The sequence below is a fragment of the Lacerta agilis genome, chromosome 11, assembly GCF_009819535.1.
Source record: "Lacerta agilis isolate rLacAgi1 chromosome 11, rLacAgi1.pri, whole genome shotgun sequence".
Classification (NCBI taxonomy): domain Eukaryota; kingdom Metazoa; phylum Chordata; class Lepidosauria; order Squamata; family Lacertidae; genus Lacerta; species Lacerta agilis.
In genome coordinates this window covers 48573909-48592295 of record NC_046322.1, presented here as the reverse complement: position 1 = coordinate 48592295, position 18387 = coordinate 48573909, and the positions used below count along the sequence as shown (strand labels likewise).

Sequence of the window (18387 nt, the reverse complement as noted above, 5' to 3'; positions counted from 1 at the left end):
AGCACCTTGATGGACAATCTCCTACTGAACTTCCTGTAAACGTCTTTGAGCATCCCGAAGGAAAAGTGGCATGAAAATATTAAAAATCCTATAGGTATTGGCTGATGCAAGTCTTCCTCTAAACCATGGTTTCCCAAGCTTGGATCTCCAGCTGTTTTTAGACTACAGGTCCCATCATCCCTAGCTAGCAAGACCAGTGGTCAGGGATGATGAGAACTGAAATCCAAAAACAGTTGGAGTCCCAAGTTTGGGAACCGTTGCAAAGGAACAATCCATACTCCCTCCTAGCCCGGCAGTACCTTAATGGAACTACCACTGCAGTTCTGCCATTCCAAAAGCCAGGGCAGAAGGCAGGCAGATCGTATTGAGGCCAGTTCCATTATATGATGGCAGTGGGGCAGGCTTAGAATCCAACAGATCTCAGCACTGACCAGCTTCTTCCGGGAAACCCCTGCTTCAGTACTTTTTGCTGGCTGCCACCCAGTAGAGATCCTGTTTGCAGAACTTTGCCTGGCTGCCTGAAGGGGGAGTGCTGTGCTCTAGCAGAGTGGCATTTGCATTACTTTGCAGGTAGTGGGCAGGAGGAGGCTGGGGGAGGCTGGCAGGAAAGACAGAGGGACATCTAGGGGCCAATCCAACATACACCTACACATCCATCGCAATGGGGCTTTGAATTGCTCTGTAACTAGTGAAATAATTGCAATAGGAGGAAGATGAGCAGGGTGTATAGCCCAAACAAAATGAACTAACTACTGATTCTGCTTAAAGTCCAGAAGTTAGGGGCAGCGGTTCCGTCAACTTTTACATGCACAGTTTGTTGTTCTGTGTGAAAGAAGCTATTCTGACTCATAGAGCATAGAATAAAGATGTAATAAGAATCCGTTGGACTTCCAACATTTAGTAGTGGGCCTCTCCAGACATAGGCGGCAGCGTGTGGAACAAAGCAAATGTTTTTCAGACTGACACAAACACTGCAATTGGGCAGATATCATGAACATGCAAAACAGGCCAACAGCCTTGTGATAATGTCCCATCTTTGCTCACCATTGCAGTACGAAATGGCAAGCTACACAAGCATGTTGGCTGTCCCTGTCCCAGCATGCATATGTTTCCAGTAGGGAGGTCAAGCGTCTCACCAAAAGGTTTATAGCATGTGTACTATGCCAGTAAAGAGATGAGCGCCGCAACCCCAGAGTCGTTCGCGACTGGACCTAACAGTCAGGGGTCCCTTTACTTTTACTATGCCACACTGAACTAAACAGAACCCTGGTGTGGGGGCAGAATCCAGATGGAAAGCTGCAAGAGCATGGGCATCTGTTTGTATAAGGAACCTTTTGCATGTTTAGACCTTTTACCTTTCCCCAAAATTCACACAGGAGACAGATATTTGGTTTGGATTTTGGCAGAATTTAGGCTACAGCTTTATTGATTACAATCAAGTGAGTTGTTGCATAGGTTCTGGTTCGACTATCTCCCTGCACCCTTGCAGGCAGCGCTGTCCCAGAGCCACGTTCTTAGGACAGCCAAGGATGAACACCAGGGACAGCTGATGGAAGGAGCACCAAACAGCTGACCTGATGTCCCCTGGACTCGGGCATGGGCAGAATCTCTTTTGGGGAACGCCAAACTAGTGAGTCCCTGGATTCCTTTACTGGAATATCCTACATTTGCATAGACGTGACCACACCATGTGCCACGCCTATCACCTGAACCACAGCCTATCTGCAACTTACAAGTTGTGGACTATTTGCTACTGTCACAGTCTGGTCTACGGGTGAACGAAGTCCCAGCAGAGGACGTCAGGAACGGGGGCAAGATGGCGAGATGGGAGCAGGTATGCGAGTCCAGAAACCAGGGGTCCGAGGGTCAGGAACCAGAAAGTCATTAAGTTAAAGGTCCGGGGGTCGAGAAGCAAGGAGTCCAGAAGCCGAGGGTTGAGAAGCAAGGAGTCCAGAAAGTGAGGTCCGGGGATCAGGAAGCAGGAGGCCAGACGCAGCTGGGCAGAAAGCGTGTTGCTGTGGCAAAGAGCCGAAGGGAAATGCTGACCTTATATCCCTTCCCGGCTCTTGCCACCAGGTGCAGAGAGTTACCAAGCAGCCTCACCTGTGCGGCCGCGCCTTGCCTCTCCAGAACACACCTAGGAAGGCCCTAGTCCTGAGAAGCCCTGCTGGTCATGGGGCCTGGCTCCTGCACGCACTCCTGACAGCTAAGCGGCAGGCGAAACCCAAATGGCACCAGCCAACCAGCCAAGTGGGAAAAATTCCTGCCATGCACCTGTCCCAACGACAGATGACACATGATGGCATAGCAAGGTCAAGCACAAGCCCTAAATATAGGGAGAGGTGGGCGGGTGTTCCAATGCGATAGCCCCAAAGAGGAAGCTCAGTAGCCTCGCATGGGCTTATATAGGTCCTGCGTTGCTGCCCTTTCTTAGCACCCCATTGGTCAGATTGCACCCCAGCAACACGGGACCCACCTATCGGGTTGTGGCTGATCCAAGATTACCCACCCACAGCACCGGGTCAGGTGGCCAGGTCGCACCGCAACACTTGCCCTCTTTTATGGAGGACACGCTTTCCAGTACTCGGCATAAATATGCTACATTTGAAACCAGCTTTTAAAATCCCTCCTTTAGTTACCCAGGTAAAGCAATGCATACTCTCATTTGATATATTTAGGATGATACATTTATTTGAATGCTGGGATCTTGGCTATATTATTTTTTTCTTAGACATTTAGCCTGTCCTTGTATGACCTGTTTTCCAAACAGTTCACTGAATCCTCTCTGACTTGTTGATAAATTTTATGTATTTCAACCAGGGCTTGCCTGTTGCTGGTTTCAGCATAATTATCCACCATGTCTTGCCTATCACACAAGCCTTTGGGTCCTGTGGTGGGGTTATTGGTCGGGGGGGGGGGGGGGCTTATCTTATGTATTTTGTATTTTACACTTTAAACTGCTCTGTGATCTTTGGATGAAGGGTGGTGTTTTGTAATACAATACAGTGTGTTTTTTTATAGTGGCCTATATTGCAAGAGGCTTGGACATTAAGCGATTGAATACAAAACTTTAATGTAGGCTCGCCATGTCTTTCACTGAAATGAAGGGGCAATTTTTGGCTTTGTTGCATTATAGCTGTGTGTAATGACATTGTCGCACTCCTTTCTTCATTGCAAGGCACCTTTGGGAAGGAACAATTAGTGCTGGAGAATGGGCAAGAAAGTGTGCCAATTGTTTTCCCCTGAATCTTCCCCAACAGCTGCCTTTACTTTAGCATCAGGGTGTCCCAAACCCACATTTTTGAAATTGGCACAGGTTGAGAACTCTGGCAGGGTAAAAGTGTGTGTGTGATTGAAGAGAAAGAATTTTAGTTAGCTAGTTTTCCCCATGGTTGGGGGAAAGTTAAGCACACTTTTCCTCCTGTCCATCTCCAGGTGCAAATTGTCCTTTGATCAGGGCAATTTGCAAGGGAGAAGAGACCACCTCTCTCCTTAACAAAGCATGTGATCATCATCTGCTCTGAGCTTAATCAAGCTGAGTGACCACAAACCTCCCAGACCTAACAAGTCACCTGATCTTCACCAGATCAGCTAGTAAACTGGGCTGCATTCTCTCATCTACCTCAGCCTCTTAAGGCATATTCCCCACTGTTCCTGGAGCCTCAGAGCCTGTCAAATTCGTGGAGAAGGGGACACCTCTGGTTCTGGTGACATGTTTATTTCCTCTGGCCCCTGTAAACTGCTGGCTGTCTCTTCAACATCCTCTGCTGTTCATTGAGGAGACCTCCTCAGCCCCAGCCTCCTATTCCCCATCTTCAGCTTGCCCTGGTGGCTACACCCCTCACTGGGATCCTCTTCCCTTTTCTTGGTGTCCTGCCAGGTAATGATATCAAAGCAGCACTCTGATCAAAATTTGTGCAAGCTGCATGACACCTGCACTGCCATTCATGTGTGGATAGTGTTTGATAGATATCTTTTAACAATCCCTCCTTTTAACTGAAAATATAGACACGGTACACTAAGAGTTCAAGGAATTTAAATCCCTAGTGGGATATAGCGAATTTGTTCGTTTTTTATTTTAAAAAAGTCACAACATGCCATGGCCTTTCAGAGAAAAAAATGGTTCATTGTGTTGCAAGCTTTCAAACGGAACATATTACTGCATCAGATAAGTGAAGCAAACTGAAAAGTTGCTCTGTTTATAGATGTGGAGGTGGAAGCACTCCTCGGGCATTAAAATGTTTCCTCTTAATTTCCAGATTACAGAACAGGCCCTTGTTTCACTCAGGTCAGCAACCAGATGTGTCAAGGCCAGCTGACGGGCATTGTTTGCACGAAGACGCTTTGTTGCGCAACCATTGGACGTGCATGGGGCCATCCTTGTGAGATGTGCCCTGCTCAGCCTCAGCCATGCCGCCGTGGTTTCATCCCCAACATCCGCACTGGCGCATGTCAAGGTAAGCCATTTGTGTTACATTAGTTACTGCAATTTAAATGTTTTCCTACTGTAGAGTAGATCTGAGCAATTGATTGAAGCCAGATGTTTCTTCCCTCCTTTCTCATATATATACAGAGAGAGCGAGAGAGAGAAAGTGAGAGTATATTCAAAATATAAAGCATTTCTGTAAGTGTCAAGATATTTGTTAGGCTGCATTGACATAATAATGAAACCAGTGTGTTTGTGGAGGAATGAATTAGACCCACAGACTGTGCATGAAACACAAGAGTGAAAACAACTCCATTTACTCATTGAGATAGAGTCTCATGTACTGCAGTAGATGCCTTTTCCCTTTCTTGGGATAACCATTATACAGTCATACCTCATGTTGCGTCCGCTTCAGGTTACGTATTTTTGTGTTGCATTCTGTGGCAACCCAGAAGTACCAGAATGGGTTACTTCTGGGTTTCAATGCATGCGCAGAAGCGCTAAATCGCACGTGCGCAGGAGTGACGCTTCAGCTCGTGTCAGTTCCGTTTTACGGACAGGCCTCCAGAACGGATCCCGTCCGTAACACGAGGTTCTACTGTATATACCATGTCTATTAAGTGTCTATAATTTCCCCTGCACAGGAGCAGCTGGTGGAGAGGGCGGCCACAATAGTCTTGGCCTGCCAGCAGCTACTGTCACTATGGGACAGTGAGGGGGCAGGTAAGGGCAGCAGAGAGATCAGGGTGGTTCGGGCACCCAATCAGGCACTTCTGCTAGTGTGCCCTGCTGGCCTGACCTCATTGCTGCCCTACCCTATGCCATCTGAGTGTGCAGCAGTGACACCACTGCAGTGCCGCCATGTCCTGAGTGGTGCTCTCCTTTGGTGACTGCTGCTGCCCCTCTACATAATCAAGGCCCCTGCCGCCTTTGAACAAACTGCATTTTGGTAAAACAAGTGAATGAATGGTTCCCAAAGTGAAATGTGGGGTTTCCTAGAAAGGGGTGAGAGCAACTACTCTCCTCCCCATCCCCCAGAGTTGTAACTGTTGTTCACAACATACTGAATTGTGAAATATAGGAGAAATGTCCATTTTTTACTCCCGGACTTTGCCAGGCAAACTTTAAAGTACATTTTCTTGAAAATTGTGAGGCTTATTACAGTTATTAAGAAAATGTACTTCAAAGGTTTTTGTCCCTATAGGCACTGAGTATGTAATTAATGCAATTACGGGGCTGACACTAAAATCTGAGAGTCATGTAGAAATCCTCATTATAGGGACTGGTTCTAAACTTGGCAGCCTTAACAAAGCAGCATATTTGTCCTTGTACAAAATGGGTAAGTGACATAATTTGTGCTCAGTGGAGTGATACAATGATCTTTTGCTTTCTAAGGTCAACTAATATAACAATAGGTCGTTCTACATCAGTCAGACATATGAGCCAATTTTTATTCCATTAGATCGAATCTAACGTGGAATGAGTAGAAAAAAGTAACCAGTAGTAATTTCTTGTAGTAACCAGTAGTAAATATATCCTTCCTTCTCCTTAGAACAGCCTTCTGCATCCTGGTGTCCTCCAGATGTCATTGGCATATAACTCCCATCAACCCTAGCCACCATGGCCAATGATGAGGAATCATGGGAGTTATAGTTCAAAAAATATCTGGAAGACACTAGATTGGGAAAGTGTCACAGGCTTAGGCTGCAAAAGAAAAACACAATGTTCAATAGACTTCCATAGGTCAGGTAGAAGAATTGGGTCCATGGCCTCGCCCCCAAGAAAGTAGTTTAATAACAGAACAAGTGTTCATGTGACCCAGAAGGCAGTGGCATGGATGAATGTGAATAAAACTTTCTTTGCAGATCTTGCAGTGGGAACGCAACAGTGTAAACAGCTTTTATTTTATGTAATGCAGCCATTTGGGCCTCAGGCTTCGCATGTGTTCTGTGAACCAACAGAACACTCTCAAAGACATTGAAGCACAGACATGAAATACACACATTGCTATTTGCTACTATCTTGTAGCACCTTAGAGACCAACTGAGTTTGTTCCTGGTATGAGCTTTCGTGTGCATGCACACTTCTTCAGATACACTGAAACAGAAGTCACCAGATCCTTAAGATCTATTTAAGGATCTGGTGACTTCTGTTTCAGTGTATCTGAAGAAGTGTGCATGCACACGAAAGCTCATACCAGGAACAAACTCAGTTGGTCTCTAAGGTGCTACTAGAAAGAATTTTCGATTTTGTTTTGACTATGGCAGACCAACACGGCTACCCACCTGTAACTGCTACTATCTTGCAAAACTACAATTTTTTATGCAGGAATATTGGTATATATTTTTGAGAGAAGATATGCAAGCTTATATTCTGGCATGCACAAGAGGTGTAACTGTATACAAAAGTAGATTTAGGTTGGTAGCTGTGTTGGTCTGACGCAGTTGAAATAAATTAAAAAATTTGTCCAGTAGCACCTTATACCCAGAACAAACTTAGTTGGCCTCTAAGGTGCTACTGGACAATTTTTTAATTTTTTCATTTATGTATACAAAAGTGTGTGAAAGAAGCTCACCTTGGGAAGCAAAGCATATGGTGTTTTTAAAAGGTTTTGGCATTGCATTTTTTGCACTGTCCAGCCTTCCTTAATGGTAGTACGCACTGTCAGAACTCATAGAAGAGTTTGTTTGGCCTTCCTGCGTCCAGGATTGGGGTTCCCAGTGTGCCGCCAAGGCACTTCTGGACACCTCCCTTGGTGTCCGCTGAAGTGGATGGGCTGCCTGGAAAGAGAAGTGCAGGCCCCCAGCAGCCTCACACTTTTCCCCATCCATTTCCCCAAATGCCTCTGAGTCCCCACGTGAGCCCAGGGATATTCTTCATAGGAAGGGAAAGAAAGACTTGGGGGGTTCTGGAACTGTTAGTCTCAGTCCTGGTTCCTGGTTGAGAAAACCGTTCTGCTGGGACCCAGGAGAGCTCGCTACTTCTGTCTTCCTCTATGTGAAGGTAGCTTTTTTTTTTTTTTTTTGCCTTGGAGCAGGGGAGAGCAGTTTACCGATTGCAAATAGGCAATAAAATGCTTAAAGTACATTTTATAGGAAATGGGTGGAAGTTTACAAACTGTGTGTCAGGCTTGGAGGTTTTCAAGGGTGTGCTCACCTATATGAGTGTCTTTTCTCTAACGCTTATGACTCCTGTAGTTTATGGAGAGAAATGATTAGAAGTATGCCAAGGATTCACTTGGCTCTGTAGCTTCAGTGCCCTTGAGAATGTTTTTCAGCATTTCACGGCTTTGGCTGCTAGTTAACTGAGCATGACAAATATTCTTAAACTGTGCAATGAACAGTTGACATTGTTGCAGAATTACACTGTGGAAATAGAAAACAGTGTGGGTATTTTGCCTGTGAACAATGTGCATTTAAAACAACTATTTTCTTTTTTTACACTATGTAATTTCACAATTGCTTCTTATGGCGTTCTGAATGTGCTTCGCTCAACATGAATTAGGAACTTGGCTGCTGAGAAGCTTGTACTGTCAAATCATTTAAGAGAGAAGCAAAATATCAAAGGCATAAAGATAACATCAGACTTTTGACAAGGGACAAATCCTGAAAAGTGCTGAATATCCATAATTCTTATTAAGCCAAACACAAAGACCAATTGCAAACATGGATTGAATTTGCTTTCCTGCACACAGTACTGTGTTCCTTTTGTTAACAGAAACACAGGAACTGATTATGTGTGGCCTTTATTCAGACCACAGAATTGTGGAGTTATAGAGCTGTAAGGGACCATGAGGATAAGCTAGTCCAGCTGCCGGCAATGCAGAAATATTTCGCCCAATGTGGGGCTTAAACCCATGACCCTGAGCTTAAAAGTCTCGTGCACTACCAGTTGAGCTAATAGGGAAGATAATGGAGAATCTCATTTTCAAGTCATAATCAGAAAAGATTCCCTATTTGAGATCCAGATGGAATTGCTATGTCTTTCAATTGAATGAAAGAAGCACTTGAAATCACATTTTGTGCATCCTCAGAACAATCCCATAAAGGTATTATATGGAACTATTTGACAGCCATTATCAGTTTTCCTGATTTGCCATTGAACTGAACAACTGAGAGAATTCTGTTGTTGTACACCTCCTGACTTTTAATTCGAAAATACAGATTTCAAGTCCATGTCCAGATGTTCTTTCTCTTGCTTGGTGTGCTTGATGGCACATAACTCATAACTTCTGCTTTTCAATTTGAGAGATTGTGTGGGTTTGTTTTTCCTGTTTAGAAGCATGGCACCATGGAAATAGTGGCAGCAAACAATTGCCATGTCCAAGCCATCATCCTCACTAGGACAAGGGTTCTAAGGGTACCACTGTTTGCTGTTCCTCTTCCTTCTAGGGCTGTGGCAGCATCCTGATCTTTATTTGCACAGGCCCTTCCGGACAAGCTTTCCTGTGCACATCACTTTGATAGGCCCCCTGTTTAAGTGTAGGATAGAAGCCCATCTTCCTTGCAAGTGTGATTCCCTTTGCATGCTTCTTCCAAACAATGTATGTTCTTAAGTTTAAAGAAATCTGATGATCTTGAATCAGATTCTGCATGTTGGCTTGAGGCCTTCCCTGATGTGTATGGCTTCTGCTGTTGGCTTCTGATACTGGCTTGAGTTTTGCTTTTATGTTGCTTTTAGAAGAGCTTAGATTGTGAGCTGCCTTGTAACCAAAAGGGAGGATAAACTTATTTGATGACCCTCCCCAATCTATGAGGTCATACAAAGAGGCCTTCCTACATGTCCTGGTTGTAACTGAGGTACATACATCTTGATAGGAAAGCTTCTGAGATGTGGAACTTCCCTGCCTTGGGAGATCTATCTAGCCTCTAGCTATGTTAGGTTTTAGCTGCCTGTTGAAGACCTGTTTATTTAGACAGGCATTTAGTCTTAGCTGTTTACATTCTATATTATTGGATTTAGGTATTAGTGGATTGTTTGCATTCTACTGGAATTTTTTAGATGGATTTTTTTTTATTAGCTTTCTTGAGCACTTCATTCTGGAGAGGCAGGATATAAGTGGTGTGTGAGAACGAAAGAAAGGAGAGAGACAGAGAGAGAACACAGACATATACACATAGAATTGTAGAATTGTAGAGTTGGAAGAGACCCCAGGGGTCGCCTAGTCTAGATTACAACTGGATCAAATGTGACAGATGGCCATCCAACCTCTGCTTAAAAACCCCCAAGGAAGGAGAGACATGCCTTTTTTTTAAAGCCACAAGATAACTGGGGGAGGAGAAAGTTACATTGACGGATACCTGCTTTGCAGTGGAAGCTTCGCTTAGTTTCCGTGGCTGCTTCTGATGTGGTATGGCAGAGCTGCTCTTCAATACAAAAAAACCCTGACTATGCATGTAGCTATAAACAGTAAAGTGGGCTTTAAAGTTAAAAGGTTTAAAGTATGCTTTAAACCAGACATTTGGTTTCCTCTCTTGTACCTGTTTGGGGGAGGGGACAAGCTGGAAGAGATAACCATTTGACATCTCTGTAGTAATTAGCACACATTTATAATCAACTTAAAAACAGATGAGAAGCAATTCCAGCAGAGACTACCCTGATGTGAAACATCGCTCTAAGAACACATCTGGTTAGACATTGGAAGAATATAGAAACACTCAATTTGGGATGAAAACAACAGATGTTAGCCCTGCCTTATCTACAGTAAAAGGGCACTGAAAATATGTATTAACTGGACTCGAGCTTTACTTCCTTACAAGTCCATCTTATGCCACTAGGATTGTGAATATTTCTGCCCACATGACTGGCTAGAACCACTCGTTCTGATAGCAAACTCAGGTGGTGAGTGCTGACAAGAATGTAGGCAAAATGAGGCCACTGAGAACAAGAAGCGGAGGTATCCGCATACATTAGGGAAACACTGATGTTAACAAATACACTTTAAAAAAAATCAAAGTGGGACCCACCACCTTGCACCATCCCTAACAGCCTAGTGCAGAAGGAACATGTTCAGTAGCCATGGAATTTTGAGTTCTCATGAGCCCATGCTGGGATCCAGGCAGAGGTGGGAAATACTCATGTCAGAAACCTATGTATCTATATCCCTGAAAATGACTCGAGTTGGTTCTGGTGAAATGGGGTTTGCTGGACCATAGGGTGGCATAGTGGGAACCACAACATTTATGGAGGTGGGCAGAACAATGTCATATCTGGCAGACTCTCCTGCTGTCGGTGTCTCCCACCTATAAATGGTCACAATAATATTTTGATTTCATCTTAGTATTCTGCTGAAGCAAAAGATCTACAAGCCCTTTTTCATATGAGAAATGAAATGATGCATGAAAAATATAAGAAGAGCCATTTACAGAAATGGAAACCAATGTGGCCTCAAACCTGTGGCCTATGAAACCACTGAAATCAACTTGATATGTGTTTCATTTGGCTAGTTCAGAACCTCACTGTGTAAGACTGTGATGTGTCCAACCAAATTTCAGACCTAATTTATGTACATATCTAAATATCAATAGCTTCTCTAGCTTCGGTTGCTGATGTAGCAAGGCTCCATTCATATTTCACTTCCTGATTTCTTTTCCATAGAACAGTTTAACATAATGCAAGTTGCTGTCTTCCCCCCCTTGTTTTTTTACCATATATCGAACTAAAGCCGATAATGATTAATAAAGTTTCTTAAATACTAAAATGTTTTCACTTCAGGGAGAGAGGGAAACTTTGCCTATTTTTGTTTCCTGCTAGTAGAGCAATTAATTATTTAATTAATATCTGCAACTCATTTAGCTGTGAAACATTCTCTTGTGAAGGAGTCAAACAGAGACACTCTTTGTAGAAGTAGTGGCCACCAGAGAATTCACATATTGCTGTTTGCACATTAATTTGCTACTTACAACATCTGTAAATTGTTAATATTAGCTACTGCTCTGCTGACACAGTTGGCTGCATTTGAATAAGCAACATTGGCAGATAAAAGGTCTACTTATACTGAATGCCTCCATGCATTGAGTGCACATTGAAGCATAAGGCTAAAGGTCAAACCCTGTACCTTACAGCTAAGAACTGAAAGAGGCTATTGGGAATACTGACGTGGTTACTAATACCACGTGTCTGGTGGGACTTAACTTTGGGCAAATAATTGCAGTGCTGAAATCTGCCCTCCAGTGTCTCAAAAGTTTTCTCTCCTTCATTTTTTTTTGCCTTATTCCCAGAGCACTTTAGAATTTCAGGAGATGGTCCCCCCCCCCCGCTTTTTTGAGGTTACCTTATTCATTCAAGGTGGCCAAGGGTGGTATATGCATTTTACCTTCCAGTAAATATTTCTCCTGCACTCTTCTGCTTTCCTGCCACTCCATGCTTCCTAATCTGAAAAATCCCCATGGGATAAGTTACCTTACATCTTGCCCTGGTCTTTAAAACACAGGAACCCCAGAAACTCCATAGTGCAGACTATTAGTGAGATGATTTGTTGAATGAAAGAAAGGGCACTCACAAATTACCCTTTGGTCACCTCAGAAGTAATATAAGCATAACAAATTCCTTTACCCTGCCCATGAGAATTTTACCAAAATTTCCTCTTCCCCCTTGATAATTTTTGAACACAATTTCTTTTCTCATTAACTGATGAAGATTGGTTGAAAATATCCACAGGAGAAAATTTTGGCGAAGAGGTAGAGTAAATTACACATTTCCCCCCTAGCACTTCCTCCTGCCCAACCTATTGTCAATATGTAATTGTTGTCTTAATGTAATTGTTGTTTTAAAGAGAAGCTTGCTCTCGTTCGTATCCTTATACTATATCACTGGCCAATTGCCCTTCTAAGCCCCAGCTCCGTTAAATCACTGGCTGATCACCTGAACTCTTCTTGCTGTTTTTTTCTTTCAAGCTAACATACTGAAATATAATACTGTGACGTCAGAGGTGGTTTTAGGGTGGCACAACCAATGTGGCAGAACTGGGCACTGCACTGCAAGGGGAACCACAACAATTCTGTAGAACAGAGCACAAGAGGCAGGGGGTACCGAATTTGTGTCGCACAGGGCACCTCTGAAATTTGAGAGCCCAAAGTCTGCCACTGCTCCCATTGGCTTTTCCAAAGGACTTCTGTGGGAGGCTTTCTCTGTCCTTGCAGACCTTCTTAGCTCCGGCCTTCATTGATTTCTGCTTTAAAGCATTGGGTCCTTCTTCTTGCTTCCTCACTTCCTAAGCCCCCTATGGACACTGGTTGTTTCCCCTGGCAACAAGAGCTTTCCATTCCAAACTTTCAGACTTGTCTCTTTCTCTTCGACACGTATCTTCACAGTCTTCTGAAGACCCTTAAACAAAGCTGAGGCTGCCCTTTCATTCTCTCCAGTCAGACCCTCCAACCAGACGCCAGGTTCTCATTGGAATCCCAAAATTTAATTGGTCTATAACTACAGACCAATATATTTGAGTGGAATGTCCTTTTGGATTCTACTGAAATGTATGAAAGTTGAATTCTGTAGCCAAGTGTCACAACTGAAACCTTATGTGTTACATAATAATCTTTTTGGCTCATCAATTTATCTGCCTCCTGGCAAACTGCCAATGGTACCCCAATACAGTGTACAGTGGTACCTCTATTTGCGGACACGATCCGTTCTGGGGTGCCGTATGCACCCCAAAAAGTCTGCAACTGGAACGGTGCTTCTGCGCAAGTGCGGAGTGCGATAGAGCGCTTCTGCGCATGTGTGAAGCGCACAGAACACTTCTGCACGTGCTTGCGTGGTGAAACCCAGAAGTATACATTTCCAGGTTTGCTGCGTTCACAAGCCGAAAAGACACAACATGACCCTAACGCAACACGAGGTATTACTGTATCTGGCGTCATTTAGGAATAGAAGTCCAGTCTCCCCCTTTCACACAATTAACTCAATAGTGTTTGAAACAGAACAATCTTGTTACATTTAGATTTTTCCCATAAAAATACAGTTTCTTACAGGCACCGTTAATAGTCTGTGAACCCTCCTGACACCTGTGGGTATAGGGTGGTATATAAATTCAATAAATAATAATAATGATAACAGTCTGCAAAATTCTTAATGTGCCATTTAAACTAAATGCTAAAATCTGTATATAGGTGTGGGGTGTGTTGAGGATTTTTAATGTGCTGAATTAGCACTGCTGAGATGAAAAAGAAACATAAGTCCCTGTGTCATGGGATTCTGGGTGGAAAGATTGATCACCATTGCACCTGCCATCCAGACAAAGGGCAAAAATCTGGCCTCTCTATTGAAGAATGTCTGCAGAGTCATTGAGCTTTTTCAGACAACAAAGTTCTAGACTACTTGAATGAATAAGTCATTTTTTATTAGAAAGAAAATTGATTGTTTAATGTACCCTCATTATAAAGTGATGTTCCTCTTGAACAGCCTATATTGTAAACCAAAAACTAAAAAACGGGAATTCTAGGAAGGACATGCAGGAGTCCACATGGCTTTACATCATCTCTATTCTATGCATTATGGAGGCTGTTTATTTCTAAATAAACTCAGCATAGTTTCAGCAGTAAAGTATAAACACTTCTGCAAATTTAGTTACAACTGAAGTTTGGCAATCAATGGTTATAATAAACTATGTTTAGCTAGATGTCTACATTGTAAAGTCTTTCAAATTCTTATTGTTTGCAATGTATGTGTCTTAAGGTTTCTGGAACTAGAATTGTTTTAGTTGGTTGGTTGGTTTTAAATAGAATAATTCCTTGTAATGTGGAAATTTAATAGTGTAGAAGCAAAATGGGGCCATCTAAAACAAGATGGTAGCTTCTCCATACTCAGCGGATGCAGAAGTTACAGAGGTTCTTAAATAAAAATAAAACAAACTCCTAAAACACTCCAGAAATGGCTGCTTACCCAGTCATAGGGTGGGCAGCTATTATGGCTCATTGCAGATGACTCCCATCCCCCAGGGAGCAACGCTTGGGACAAATGGGGAATTCCCAGGCTGGCTGCTGGGGATTGGTGAGGCTTTCTCACCAGGTGATTGATTTGAATTCCAGCCAGTCCGGCCGGGCTGAGTGGGCGGGGTTTGGGAGGCCAGCAGCCCTGGATCGCAGGGACCTTTGAGGTTTCAGGATTTGTGGAATATTGATGAGCATAGAGGTAACTAATCTCATCGTCTTGAGATGGAGATTCCACATTATCATTGCCCTCAGCAAGAAAACACATTAGTGTACATTGTATTAGCATTCACATGAGGTTTATTTTCATTTAGGATATTGAAAATGCATATTTTATTTGCAGATGTTGATGAATGTCAGGCAATCCCTGGAATCTGCCAAGGGGGAAATTGCATCAATACAGTTGGATCATATGAGTGCAAATGCCCTGCTGGTCACAAACAGAATGAAGCAACTCAGAAATGTGAAGGTAAGTGTAACAAACTGGAAAAAACTCATACATAGTCTTCACTGCCTGTTGTTTTATGATATATTGGACTGAGAGCATGGGGGGCATAGTTTGGGGTTTAGAGTCTGGACCCTAACAGAGGAATTCAGTCAGATGCTTGATAAGAACACCAATTTTCATTTCCTCCCATATAACGCCTGCCATGTACACTTTGCACCCTATTTGTTTTTGCTTCTTCCAGCTATTCCCTCTCCGTTTTTTGAAATTTGCCAAGACACTTCATCCTCCATTTCCTTCCTGCTTTGGTCTGTCAAGCAATCCCAGCATCATGGGACAGAGACTCTAAATCCCTTCTCTCTTTCTCTTGTATAAGCATTTCTGGAAATATTCCAAACCCTCCCTTAGGCTTAAGAACTCTTTTTTGCCCTCTTCTACTATTAAATGAATTGAAAGGCCTAAGAAGATCCATTGTGCTGACCATGAGAGAGTGAGGTAACGTAATCTGATTGCACAGGTGTTTGAGTGAGAGAGGAACAGTGGAAGAGAAAATCCATTTAATCATGAACAGATGAACCCCATATATGTTATGTGTAGATTAATTATGTTTTAACTTATTTGCTCATTTTGACTGAACTTTGACAGGAAACTCTGAGCTCTTGGGAACGGTGTTGGGGGGCAAGGTAGCAAGGCCAATCTATTTTCTCGCCTGCAACATTCCCTAAAATTGTACTCCTTTCCTGCTAAAGCTGCTTCTGGTGAACCAGAGCAGCGCACAGAAACATCGTTTACCTTCCCGACGGAGCGGTACCTATTTATCTACTTGCACTTTTGATGTGCTTTCGAACTGCTAGGTGGGCAGGAGCTGGGACCGAGCAATGGGAGCTGACCCCATCACGGGGATTCAAACTGCCAACCTTCTGATCGGCAATCCCTAGGCTCTGTGGTTTAACCCAGAGCACCACCCGCATCCTGCTCTTTGAAGAATAGCTAGCAAAACAGAGGATATGACTCTAGTTTTAATGAAGCAAAACAAACATTTGTTTAGGGAAGTTTTTAATGTTTGATGTTTTATCGTGGTTTTAATATTCTGTTGGGAGCCGCCCAGAGGGGCTGGCGAAACCCAGCCAGATAGGCGGCGTATGTATAAATAAATAAATAAATAAACAAATGTTTTATTATTATAGCAAAATATTTGCTTGGAACTATATCATAAATAAATCAGTTTTGGAATGAATAATAATGGTAATGGTAACAATAAATAGAGAACTGTTGTATATTTTCACCACAATAATTCCTTTATCTTCTCTTAGTGAAAATTTGGAAATGTACTGTTACTTGCGCAACAGCAACTGAAACAAATTAGGTGAAAATGGCTTTAGTTTCTAAATTTAGCTGTACATAGTACAGATATTGCGTAGGCAAAGCAAGTGTGGGTATGTTCTTGGCTTTTGTGCTGTATTGTGGAATTCACAAGTTATTTGTTTTTGAAACATGTAACATGTAGGGAAGAAATGCTGTTATTATTTCCTTCTACCCTTCTCCTCCTCTTCCCTTTTCTCAACTCTTTCTTGCACACAGATCACACATCCCTTTTCATGCATTCTCCCCTCTCCAGTTGTGCATCCAGCTTTGCCCATACACACCATTATCACCTTCTTTGACAGCTTTTTCTCCCTCCTCCTTTTCTCAATTCTTTTGTACACAGACCATCCCCATTTCTATGCTTCGTCCTCTCTCCTATTCTGCAGCCCTTTTCTGTACACACGCCATGCTGAAAAAATGTTGCTGTGTCATTAGGATGAATAGATGCTTAAGAGTAAGCCCACCAATTTGTTCAGTTAGAAAATGTTAAGATCAGGTGGTGGATGTTGTATGTATAAGGGTGCTTGCGTGTTAATAAAATTGTAGAATCGTAGAGTTGGAAAGGACCCCAAGGGTCATCTAGTCCAATCCCCTGCAGTGCAGGAATCTCAACGCATGGTTCCTCATCCAGTTTGAAACCATGCTGGACACTGCTTAGCTTCAAAAAAGTTTTATTACAGTTTTATTGCTGCAGCACTAGGAGAACTAATATATCTTCTAAATTGCTACACTGAATCATGAAGATGTTGAAGACAACACATGGTACCTACCAGCAGTGAAATAAATTCTTTGAATCTGCTATGGAACATTTGAGGGCTCTGTATCCTGTATTTCTTTCACATGAAGCAGTGGAGGAATGCAAGTGGGGGAGTTTTAAACAGCCATTTCCCCCCCCTTTCAGTCTTCCTCTCTTCTTGCTGTACTCAAACAATGCAAGAGTTTGAGTAAAGTGGGGGGGTGGAGAGACACTTACCGGTAGATGAAAAATGTGGTTTAAAACAATGGCAGAAGTTTAAGTAAAGCAGGGATGCAGTGACACTAAGGCGTTGTTGTTTAAAACAATTTTAACAAAGAGAATAGCTGAGGTGGATGAAACACAGAAGCTAGCACTAAAAAGCTAACATAGCAGAGCCTTTCCAAACTCCCTATTTTTTACAGTCAAACCTTGTTTTAAAATGCCACTTTCCCCTCAGTGTCACCCCCTGTTCACTCTACTCAGGCCCCTGCCATTTTTAAATTTCACCACTTTTCCCCTGTCATTTTTTCTACACCTCTACTTCACTCAAACCTCTGCTCTCATTTAAAACTTTCATTTCCTCTTCATTCCCCCTTGCCACACTTTGTCTCTCAGTGAACCTCCATCCCTGCTTTACTCAAACTTCTGCCATTGTTTGAATCACCTTGTTTTTTCCCTTCCAGTGTCTACCCTTCTCGCTGTATTCAAACTTCTCCCACTTCCATTCCTCAGCTGCCTCAAGTGAGAGAGGTAAAGAATGCAGAGCCCTTAAATATTCCATTGTATGGAGGTACTTTGCTCAAACCTCTGCCATTGTTTTAAACCAGCATTTCCTCTCGTTTTGCTTCCCTCCCTGCTTTCCTCAAACTTCCCTCCCTTCTGGCTCCCATGCCATGGCCACTGCTGTTGTGAAAACTGCCTTCTATTTTGCTTCCCCACCTCATCCTGACTTCATGCAAATCCAGGATTGTGATGTGGTGCTGCCAATCCTCCCAGCGGGGGCTGCTTAATGACCGCCTTACATACATATATTAGGGTTGCCATATTTCAGAAAGTGAAAATCTGAACCCCAAAGTGGTTGGGCTGTTTTTTCTTTCGCCAAAGTTACTGATTTATTTTTGCAAAATATTGAAAAGGAAAATAATAATAATTTTTAAAGCTATTTGGGGGGAAATTTGTCAAAGAAGCAACACTGGCTGGCATGGGCTGGCATACGCCCAGGGCTTCCTGGACGTTTTAAATAATTTTAGAAAATTCCGCCATTTTCGACATACAGTCCTAACATATATGACGTTTTATTGGAAGGGGTGTGGGTCGGTATAAACCTTCAGACAGGGGTGAAAGTGTAGCAGACATTACCTATTCCTGGCATGAATCAGTTAGAAAAACAAGCTATTGTATGTTTTAATGTAAAGAAATGTGAATGCCACAAACCATGAAAAGCTTAGTGACCTATATAAATATACTTTTAAAATAAATTTTATAT

The 18387-nt window shown here is 42.8% G+C and overlaps 1 protein-coding gene across 1 annotated transcript in view; it reads left to right on the top strand.

Moving 5' to 3' along the window:
- Positions 1 to 18387, top strand: part of FBN2 (fibrillin 2) — a 132355-nt gene that overhangs the window by 24647 nt on the left and 89321 nt on the right. Inside the window, exons 6-7 of the mRNA XM_033164487.1 lie at positions 4260 to 4457; positions 14699 to 14824. Coding sequence (XP_033020378.1) covers positions 4260 to 4457; positions 14699 to 14824 — 324 coding nt within the window. The remainder of the gene's footprint in view (positions 1 to 4259; positions 4458 to 14698; positions 14825 to 18387) is intronic.